At 36.9% G+C, this 10,996-nt stretch overlaps 1 protein-coding gene across 2 annotated transcripts; it reads right to left on the bottom strand.

Annotated features, from left to right (window-relative positions):
• Nucleotides 1–3,289: 3,289 nt before the first annotated feature.
• On the bottom strand, nt 3,290–8,915 carry LOC132623828 (chloride channel protein CLC-c-like). Of its 2 annotated transcripts, XM_060338643.1 has the most exons (7): nt 8,482–8,915; nt 7,591–7,791; nt 7,287–7,464; nt 6,359–6,621; nt 5,964–6,233; nt 4,189–5,317; nt 3,290–3,655 (listed from the first exon to the last, which is right to left on the bottom strand). In XM_060338643.1, the coding sequence occupies exons 1-7, from the start codon at nt 8,688–8,690 to the stop codon at nt 3,566–3,568; spliced, it is 2,340 nt and encodes a 779-aa protein (XP_060194626.1). In that variant the 5' UTR covers nt 8,691–8,915; the 3' UTR covers nt 3,290–3,565. The 2 variants fall into 2 exon arrangements, with proteins under 2 accessions (XP_060194626.1, XP_060194627.1); XM_060338644.1 differs by lacking the exon at nt 7,591–7,791.
• Between the last annotated feature and the right edge of the window lie 2,081 nt (nt 8,916–10,996).

The raw sequence follows: 10,996 nt of genomic DNA, 5'->3' as shown, positions 1-10,996 counted from the left end.
AGATTTCCATCAACTATACGTTTGTAAGCCTTTTTGGTCGATTGATCACTCTCTTCTCTCAGCCTGTTGCAATGCTATACAGTTGTTGTTGTATAGGTGCATCAATATTATCATCCTGATCAAGGTTTTATCCTCCACTTTCTCTATTTCTGAACTACTGGGCTAAGCTAGTGGAGATTCTATTTCTAGCTCTATGCGGTCACGACACCACGATCTGGTTTTGCTATTGCCTTCTCCCTCTGACTTTCCAGTGAGGTAGATACATTGAACATCACATCCCTATTGATAATTAACCCTAGAGTCTTCTGATGTGTGCACTATAACTTGTAACCTTTCACTCTAGTTGCATACCCTAGAAATATGTATTTCTTTTTCCTTGGCTCAAGTTTACCGTCCCTCACATGAGCATAAGCAGGACAACAAAATATCTTCAAATTTGAATAATCAGCAGGCAAATTAGATACCTCAAAAGGATTTTTGAACTCAATACATGTGGATGGAGATCTACTGACCAAATAACAAGTTGTGTTGTTTCTAGTGCCTAAATATCCTTGCTAACACATGATTGTTAAATTATGCTTTGTGCTCAATCACAAAGCATTTTGTTCATACGTTCAGTAGCACTATTATGTTGTGGTGTTCCAATACAAGTGTGGTGTCTCATTGTGCCCTCTCTGCTATAAAAATCATTGAATTATGAACTGTAAAATTTCAATCTATTATTGGTCCGAAGACACTTGATTTTTATTTTTGTATGCCTCTTAACCATCATCTTCCATTTAACAAATGTCGAAAATGCCTCTTTTTTTTTTTAAGAAAATACACCCACACCATTTTTGAATAATCTTCAATCAAAGTCATAAAATACCTGACACCACTCTTGGAGGGAACTCTGTTTGGACCCCACAAGTCTAAATGTATATAATATAACTTGTCTTTGGTGTTGTGTTCTGCCTTCTTGCTAAATATCACCATTATTTGCTTACCAAACACACAATGCTCACAAAAATTCTAAGTTTAATTTTTGTACCCATCAAGCAAATTCATCTTGCTCAACAAAGACAATCCCTTGTCACTCATATGACCAAGTCCTAAGTACAACAATTGAGACTGATCTAGATCACTCTTTCAGAAGTTATAATTGCTTCCCCTTCAACTACACTGACTTGAAGATAATACAGTCTAGAATGCAACTTACCCTTCATGAGCACCATATCCTTTACACACTTTAAGTGTCCCATTCTCTGAGTGAAACTTATACCCTTGATCATCTAAAGTGAAAAGAGAAATCAAACTCCTCTTCATTCGAGGAACATGCAAACACTTAATGTTTATGATAATTCCATCGAACATTCACAATTGTTATTACCAATCCCCTATACTGCTAATGGAATATCATTACCCAGGTAGAAAATCCCACTTTTCTGCTCGTAAATTGCAAACCAATTCTTGTTTGGACACATATGGAAAGTTGCACCAGAATCAAGAACCCATTAATTCTATCGTTGACTAGAACTCACAATAAAGACTTCCCCTACATAGTCACATCATCATAATTATAGGTAGTGTCAACATTATTTGCAGAATATCAACTTTCTGCTTTCCTTTTTTGCTCGTTCTGCTTAGTACAGTCTCTCCTGTAGTAACCCCTGCTCCCCATTCATAGCAGTTCTGCTTTCTTGCTTAGACTTCGATCTAGCATTTGACTTTTTTCTACTAAAGTCTTTTTGTTGTGTTTTTACCTACTCACAAGACCGTCGCCCTCAGTTCTGCTCTCTGAAAAGCTCTTTTCATCTCTTTAGATTTTAGTGCACTAACATCGTCCAGTGAAATACTGCCTTTCCCATATAGAAACGTATCAACAAAAGTATGGTAAGACGATGGTAAAGAACATAACACGACCAAAGCCTGATCCTCACCCTCAATTTTGATATCTATGTTCTTCAGGTCAATTATAATTGAATTAAACTCATCAAGGTGAGTTTTAACAGGTGTACCTTCATTCCTACAGAGATTGTACAGCCTCTTTTTCAGGTAGAGGCGGTTTGTCAGTGATTTCTTAAAATATAGATCTTCCAACTTCTTCCATGCTGTTGTTGCAGATTTTTCTTTAGCAATTTCCAGAAGAACACTCTCTGTAACGCTTATGAATATTGCACTTAAAGCCCTATCCTTCATATTTTCCTTATCTGACTCTTTCATCTCTTCAGGAAAATCCTCCTCAATTGTCTTACATAAACCCTTGTAACAATAGAGACTATCTCATCCTAATCTTCTACATACTTAAACCAGATGATGAAGACATATTAACCCTAGATTATGTGCAGAAACTCTAGCCTTGCTCTTATACCAATTGTTGAGGATCGTGGGTTAATGGCACACAATCACACACAAAACAAATAGAGAAGAAAAATAACATAGGACTCCTCACTCCTCACTACCTCTTTGTTCCATTTTCATTGTTTCTTCTTCTCCCTGTATATATACTTTTAAATTTATAATTTTTCGAAAATAACTTTGTGGACATTGAGATTTTTACAAACAAAAATATTTATCAACATTTTTTTTTTATCAAATATGTCTACTATCTATTATTAGTTTCAACACTTACACCTAAATACCTAACCGCTTATTTATAAAATCAAATCAATTTAGCACCAAAAAATGCATTTCAATACTAAGAGTTTATCAATTATTTTCAATCTACTAACCCAAAAGGGCTCGAGGAAAGAATGGAATTGAAGGGAGTACTATAAATCATGAATTCAAAACAAGATGACAGGTCAAGTGTATCGGGACAGTTGAAAACGTGCGTATTGCGTCACAACCTCTACTTTTAGTAGTTCTTTTGTGCAATTATAAACTACTCAACCTTATCAATTCTAACAGAACTTTTGACAAATCATTTTCCTTCTCTTCTCATTCTGTCCAATATACCCCAGTATTGTGTTGACTTCACATATATGTTTGTCTCTTTAGATAGAGCATTGATTGGCTAAGGTGTCACCAGAGTGTGCACCTAATTGGATGTTCCGTTGTCATTTCTTTTCTCTTGGAACTAGTCTTATGGTGCCACAATAATGGGGCATAAAAATTCCCCCACCCACCTCACTTCCAAAATGGAATACCACTGAGTCTGTGTGTGCCTGTGAGTGAGTGACTGTGTTGTGGGGTTGGGGGGGGGGTGGGGGTGGGGGGGGGGGGGTGGGGGTGGGGGGGGGGGGGGTTGGGGGAGAGGGGTGTATATTAATCTTGGAACTGCTTTGCTTGAGCAGGATTATAAGCTTGATACCGGAAAATCAATGCATTTGGAGTTTGTACAGACATCCAATCCAAATAATTACAATGAGAGTAACTCCGGAAATAAAATAAAAAAAGTAATAGTAATACATACTAGGCATTTGGAGTTTACAAGCTTGATACTGGAAAATCAGTGCATTTGGAGTTTGTACAGACATCAAAACCAAAAGAATTACAATGAGAGTAACTCCGGGAAAAAAAAAATAAGGAATAGTAATACACAATAGGCTGCTTATTTGCCTGTGGAATGAGCAAACTTCTCTGGCTATTTGTGGTGAACAAGATGCGGGTAGAGGTTCAATATATGCTCATGCATGAAGTCATGCCTTGTTAAGATTCCGACGATTGGAGCCCTCTGCAAATATAGAAAAGCTACATTTTCAGGACATTATTGTATAGTAGAATGCAGAATAAGATATCACAAGGTCATCAACCTCCCGGGCAAGCAAAAAATGCCTAACAATAAAATGAAAACCACACCCCGACCCACGAGTGCAAGTGATGCATTAGCCCCTACAACTTTGCAGATATAGTTTAATGAGTTCCAACTCATGCTATTGACATCTCAGCATTCAAGAACATTTTCAATGGATTTCAAATACTTTTGATTTAAATGTCATTTGAATTTCTAAGTATAAGAGTATCACTAACCAGAGATGGTTTTAAAATCTTTACACCTATTTAAGTTTACTAAATGAAGTTCCAATCCATCCAAATGGCTCTAAAGATTCTAGTTCCTAAGTTCATAGCAAACTAGTGTTGCAGATCATACACGTTATGTACTAAACCGATGTGCAAAAAGTGCTACCAGAAAAGAAACTTTGAAAAAAGAAAAAGAAATGGCAAAAGAAACAAGTGACAAGGTGAGGTGGAGAGAGAAAGACCTACCCCAGTTTTCTTTGGGACAACACACAAGTGTCTTAGACCAAGCTGTCGGAAAAGGATTGCAGCTTTGGCCAGAGACATGCTCTCAACTACTGTGTATGGGGATGTATTTGTTATAGGATGGAGATCAACATACATTTCCATCTCCTCCTGCGTGATGACGAGATCCTCAAACTTAAGCCCCTTTCCTGATCCTGGCTTAGCAAAATCAAATGCATGAAACCTCCTCAAAATATTGGAGCCACTCAATACACATTGTTTCGTGAATTTCTTTCCATTGAGCAAAACAAGTAAATGTGACCGTAGAACGAGCCCGCATAACTCTGGTGTCTCTGAGAAAGGTGGCTCATCAATCACGGGAAAGCCATTATGCCTAGTATACTTCAAAGCATGTACTATGTTACCCACTTTCTCCACACCTGAAAATGACAATAATGGCCCAGAACAGACATCTCCCGCAACCAAATTCCTCATATATGGTTCAGCGTGTGCTTCCAAGAAAGGCAAGCCTTTCATTTTCACAATCTGGTCATAGACACCATGGTTAAAACTATCGGCCACAGTTTTTGATATGAGGAGAACAAGCATCACCAATGGAAGCATTAGTAGATTGTTTGTAAGCTCAAGGAGTATGACACAAATTGATACTGTCATTCTCATGGTACCACCGAGGAAAGAGGCAGCACCAAGTAGTGCAAACAGACCAACGTTAAGATTGGACAATGAACCCAAAGCTCTACCAAAAATACGTCCATAGGAGGCTCCAGCAAGTATGACAGGAATGAAGAGTCCAGAAGGAATAGCAATTCCATAGGTAATAATCCCAAGGCAATATACCCCAGCAAAGAAGATTAGAAGTGTAGAGATGTGAAACTCATTTGAATTAGTTGAACTAAACAAATTGCGGATGGCATCATCGTTGGTGTTCAGAAATAGTGATGCGAGATCATTGTAATGGCCTGGCGGACACTGGAAATTCTTGTAGTTCCCAGAGCGACCTATAGTTGGGCATTTTTCCTCCAAGCCAACAGGACATGGGATGCACCTTGCCAGCCATGGTAGGCCATAAGAGCAACACGAGGTCAGGATAGAAACGCTCATGACAAGCAAGATCTTGAAAGCAGGACCTCTCCTGTAATTCACTGCCAAAAATTAGCTAAAGGAAAACCAGTCAAAAAGAATAACATAATTGTCACTGTTGTTTCCAAGAATCAGTCAAAGAAAATAGCCGGAGTACAAACACAGTTTACGGACCGAGAAAATTATACTTGTGGAAATAACAGCACATGTAACTTACTGTTGAGATGGCATCACAAAATAAATAAATAAATAATGCCAAGGCATACATAGTCAACCTTACAAGTAACAATACTTGAAAGGGAAGAACATTGATCAAACAAGTCTTGGTGGCAAAGAGTAAAGGACACATTTATGATGATCAAACAAGTCCTGGCGGCAAAGAGTAAAGGACACATTTAAGATGAACCTTTTGAACTATGTACAGATGCTTTGATGAAATATCCTGATGAATTACACTGTTATCCACATAATCAGTAAGGATCAGTTACATTCATCTACCTGGAAGTCCAATCTGAAAACGAAAGAAAATAAAAATTTAACATCAAAAGAAGAAGTGAGACATGCTCCAGGAAAACCTTGTGTACTTCTCAAAATTATTACTCATCTAACTTGAACAAGCACCTATGCCTCCAATGGCTAACAACTGAGAGAGCAGTAACTAAACATATAGCGTTGGCAAAAGGGTTTGAAAGACTAACTCATTAATGACGGCGTAAGTCCGAAGGACCTTGTCGACAAGATAGTTATAAAGGCTTCCCAGAAGGCCTCCAAGTACTCCAATTAAGATTAGTGCCAATACATCTACTGTGTTGTAATTAGATACTCCTGAATTGACATCAAACATTATCAAACCTCCTTCCCCAAATAGTCCACAGTTCCCACCGCGACAGAATTGTATGAGAGATCTGAGAACCATAGCAACGATAGCAGTTGTGAAGAAAGTCCTCCAAAGTAAAGCACTTCGCCACCTATAACATGAAATAGAACAATTGAACATTTTGACATACAAGCCTTTTTATGAATGCAAGCTAGTATTCATCACGTGTTGTGTGTGTGTAACTTTGTGTGCGTGTGTGTGAGTGAGAGAGAGGACCATGATGCTATTTCTTCAAGAGCAAAAAGAACTCCTCCAACTGGGGCACGGAAAGCAGCTGCAACACCAGCAGCAGCACCACAAGTGATCAAATCTCTACGATCACGGTCGTTTTTGAAGTATTTTAGCCATCTCCAAGTTAAATGATACTTGCGGGAACCCCCCTGCCCAAGCAAGTTTGCTATGCAAGCACCAGTATGGACCATGGGTCCTTCCTTGCCAACAACAAATCCAGCAGAAACACCCAGAATGGAGCCAAAGATCTGCAGAGTGCAACATTTCACAATAAGAGTTTTCGAGAATGACCTTCAGCAAATGAGCCAATCAGCACTATAATAAAGCACAGCGGTGGGCTAAATCACCCATAGAACCAGAAGAAACAAACAAATATACTACAACAATCATTTAATGTGACTCAGGGTGCTAACTGCTTCAAGTTGTAACTTATCATTTTGTGGTAAATGATGACTGTGATGGGAATGCCAGATTGTTGATATACAGCAGAAAACAATGTGAATCAATATCTTGTTACTATACAATTTTTCTTAAAAATAATTACTTTCGTCTGATGTCCATAGTAAGGTAAGAACAATCAAGGATGGACTGGACTGTGTGCAAAAACATAAGCATCATTATCTGAGTGTTAATACGTATTCAGTCATCCGTAAATTTTAGCTGTTATTGTAGCAAGTTTAATTCAATAGACTGTCAGTGCTAGAACTAATAACAACATGAAAATTTATTCTTTATGAGAGAAGGAATAAGCCAAGATTACAAATTTTGAAATGCCAATCAACTAACAGAGAGTACAGTTGAAAAATAGTATCAAGTGATACTTTCCACAAGCCAGAGAATCATGCTTCTTCGAGATGGCCATGTGGAGAGCAACAAGGAGTAGATGAGAAAGGAAAAGGAGTGAGGGACCAACCTTGACAAGTAATGTACTTGGAGCCAAAATGGAATGAGCATCGATACCATTTAGATATGCTTTTACTTCAGGTATCCCAGACCCTGCAGCTGCAGGTGCAATAAGTGCACAGAGGGCCGCGGCACAAGTTGCAAGAACCACATTGCAACCCGCCAAAGCAGCAAATGCCTGGAAATACCTGCTCTGGAATCAAAATAACTTAGTAATAACTAATAACCTACTAATATATTGAAAAGAGTGGGTTGCAGGCTTTTGTCATTATGCATTCATATTCAAAATATTTCTTGATTGAAGTTGTACTTACTTTTTCTCAAGCATTAAGTTGTTAGTCAGCAGAAGCTTGAAACCAGCAATATTTTCGACTCCTATGTTACTAAAGAAACCAACAAGTCCAGTACTCAATCCAATGAGGAGCACAAGTGTCCATTTGAGAAATATATATTGAAATATCTGAACCTTTTTCCTAGATCTCCAGTCTTGTTTGAAAAGGTCATTTTCTACAATCCTGCAATATATATATATATATATATATATATATATATATATATAAAAGGATTTGCAAGATCAAAATAGGACACTTGATAGATTGTTCCAGTGAATATAGGACAGATAAAAGTTATTACAATATGAGAAAACAAATCTCAAGCAATGATTAAAAAGATGGAGAGAGATTTTCCTTTGAAAAAAGTATAATCAGGATACAGGGGTCTCTCTGCAGCCTATAAAAGTTCGTTAAGCAAGTGCTTTCAGTACATAGACTACAAGATTTGAAAATCGAAGATCAGATCATCTTTTTCCACATATAGCTCTTCTTCATTTCTCTTCCTATGTGGCAATTTTTTTCCTTCTAAAATATGGCATAGCAAAAGAATCTATTTTAATCATCTAGTTATGGAATCTCAAGCCTGGTTTAACGGAAGATAGTAGCAGAAAGTTGACTTACCATCATAAAAATAGTGCATAAAGTTAAATGAATTCATAGAGACAGTCCCAACATAGTTTTAAAATGAGGATCAGCTAACTGATTGGTCCTGCTCAATTGCTTAAAAAGAAAAAAAAAAGAAAAAAAAAAGTTGGAAAGCAAAGACCAAGCAGACAAGTATGGATAAGCTCATAAAATAAGTCCCAAAACTAGTTTTACTGTACCAAGCAACCAGAAATCGAAGAAATGCAGAAGTAAAAAAGGTATTCATACTCGTAGTCGAGACTTTCAATGGGGTAAACATTGGCTCCAACAATAGCAATTTGGGAGGTGTTGTTGACTCTGCTTTTGGATTTGAGCAAAGGCTCTCTGACACTACCACTTTCTGAAATTGTCGAGAAATTTCTCTCCAAATCTAATTTCTCTTCATCAATCATACCTCCTCCTCCATCATTCTCTATATCAACTTGGTTCTCCATCATATGCAAACTCAGAATAGTTGAGATCGGCAACTACAACTCAATCTGAAAGATCAGCTGGATGAATGGTCTTCTTGTCTTTCTCACACTAGAGAATATCTCTTTCTCTCTCTAATGGATGAATACGTGTATGTATACAAACCCACATCTATAATCATCTTGTCAATCATCTTGTTCAATTATATATGGTGCTGGGGAGGGGGGTGGGGACAAGGTGAAAGAGAGAGAAGCGGGAGCTCCGTGACACATTATTATTATTATTATTATCATATTATGTAACAATCTGGACAGCACTATCAGCTGTAAACAAACATTAAACAAATGTTATTGAGGACCTGCGTTTGATACTCCGTTCCAAGCGCACCACCGTTTGACTTGACACAAATTTTAAAAAAAATAACAATAATAATAACATATTCAATGTAATTTTATAAATAGGATATGAGAGATAAAGTGTAGGTAGACCTTACCAAGATAGAGAGGCTGCTCCGATAGTTCCTGGGCTAAATTTAAGAAAGGAAAGAGTTTTTTTTTGAGATTTGTTGTATAAAATAAATTTTAAATATTTGTGTGGTTACAAATTATTTTACTTATGATAAAATAGAAATTTTAAAATTAAATTATTTCTAATTATAAGTAGGTGACATTTTTGTACGACTACTGAAAAGAAAAAAATACCACATAAATTGAGACGGGAGGAGTATCCCTTTTTTTTATTTTTTTTATTACTAGTTGAAGAGTTTTCTTCGGCGGCGAAATCGGATTTCCATTGTGCTCAGATTTTCGTTTTATAACCTACGATTTTTAGTGGTGTTCCATTAATCTTTACAACATATTTTAGTCAAATAATACGTGTTATTCTCATAATTGCAATTATAAAATTTTGAATTGACTAAATAAATTTGTTAGAGATTTTGTTAAAATATTTCTCTTACCATTCGTACATTTTTCTTTTGGTATAGTTATTTGCTTATATATTATCCATAATCATTTTAAAAAAAAATAAAGCCTGGTGTTGTTAACATTAAAAATAGTTTACAGGTGGCATGAATATAATTGTAGAATATTAAGAATGAATGGGACATCATTTTTTAGCCAATAGGGTTAATTGCAAATTACACATTTCATTACGGTTATTATTGTGAAGTTGTTTCATTTTTTCTAATAAAACAGCCTAAAACATATGTATTGTGCATATTAGTTGATGGTGATATTTCACCTTTTGAAATCCAACATTTCTCTCACTCTGACGGTTGACATGAGCTCCTTCCTATCACATTCAAGAAGAGTTATTGTTAAAATCTAAAAGTTAAAGGCAATAAAGTGAAATTTACACTTACAATATTTTACTTATCTTTTTTTCTTTTTAATAAAATTTACCACTGACAAGCAGAATTTCAACCCAAATAACGTAAAGTGCATATTAAAAACGGCAAAGGTTCAAATATGCCCCTAACCTTTGCGAAATTTTACACATTTGCCCGTCGTTAAAAGTGTATACGGTAAAAATCGGATATATGTTAAACCGGTGAGACCAAAGACCGAAGGAAGAAAGGAATAAGAACGTGCGCGAAGGATCCCGTTCTGAACCGGAGGAGTGTTTGGACCGAAGCAAAGGAAGGGCATCATTTGGTCCGATTCCCCCATGACCGGGTTGATCCCTGCCATTGGTCCGTTTGGTCTAGGCCGTTGGTCCGTTTGATCGTGGCCGTTGGTCTGGGAGATCCGTTGCGCGGCTGCCACGCGTCGATAACGTCCTGCCATGTTCAACTGCCAATCGTACGAATGTCAGATCGTACGGTCAACCTAACCCAACCTACTCCAACTCAGAGCTCTCTCTTTATTATTTTATTTTTCATGTTGTATGAAGCTCATGGGGCAGTACTATAAATAAGGGGCATTGTCCTCCTTTTAGAGGGTTGGCTTCTACATTTTCAAGAACTCTTGTAATAGCAAAAACTATATAAAATCTCTCTCAAATAGCTGATTTTGGTCCCCAGTTGCAGTGTTCATCTCTTATACTTCTTAAATCAAATAGCGTTTATATATTAGTGGATATACGAGTTTATAACAAACTATTGGTTATTAGTTGCTTCTTTATAGCATATTCATATATTTCTTTTCTCTATCAAATAAGTTCAAGATATAACCACATACCCTATACCTCACCTACAAATTTAATTGATTATCCAAATCCAGGGTAAACAATTTGACGCCCACCGTGGGGCTAGGATAATAGTGGTTTTGATCTTAATCTCTATCTTTACCCATCAAAGTCGAAAATATCTTCTGTTCGTCTCCGAAAAAAC

The sequence above is a fragment of the Lycium barbarum genome, chromosome 12 (genome assembly GCF_019175385.1).
Source record: "Lycium barbarum isolate Lr01 chromosome 12, ASM1917538v2, whole genome shotgun sequence".
NCBI lineage: Eukaryota > Viridiplantae > Streptophyta > Magnoliopsida > Solanales > Solanaceae > Lycium > Lycium barbarum.
This window is presented reverse-complemented; position numbering and strand designations above follow the sequence as displayed.

Bases quoted from the DNA above. Each gene is read 5' to 3' on its own strand.
- LOC132623828 (XM_060338643.1), bottom strand. From the start codon at position 8,690: ATGATGGAGAACCAAGTTGATATAGAGAATGATGGAGGAGGAGGTATG. The intron at 6,622-7,286 runs GTTGGTCCCTCA...TGCACTCTGCAG, and splicing joins CAAGTACATTACTTGTCAAG to ATCTTTGGCTCCATTCTGGG. The intron at 3,656-4,188 runs GTAGGTCTTTCT...CTATATTTGCAG, and splicing joins TTGTCCCAAAGAAAACTGGG to AGGGCTCCAATCGTCGGAAT.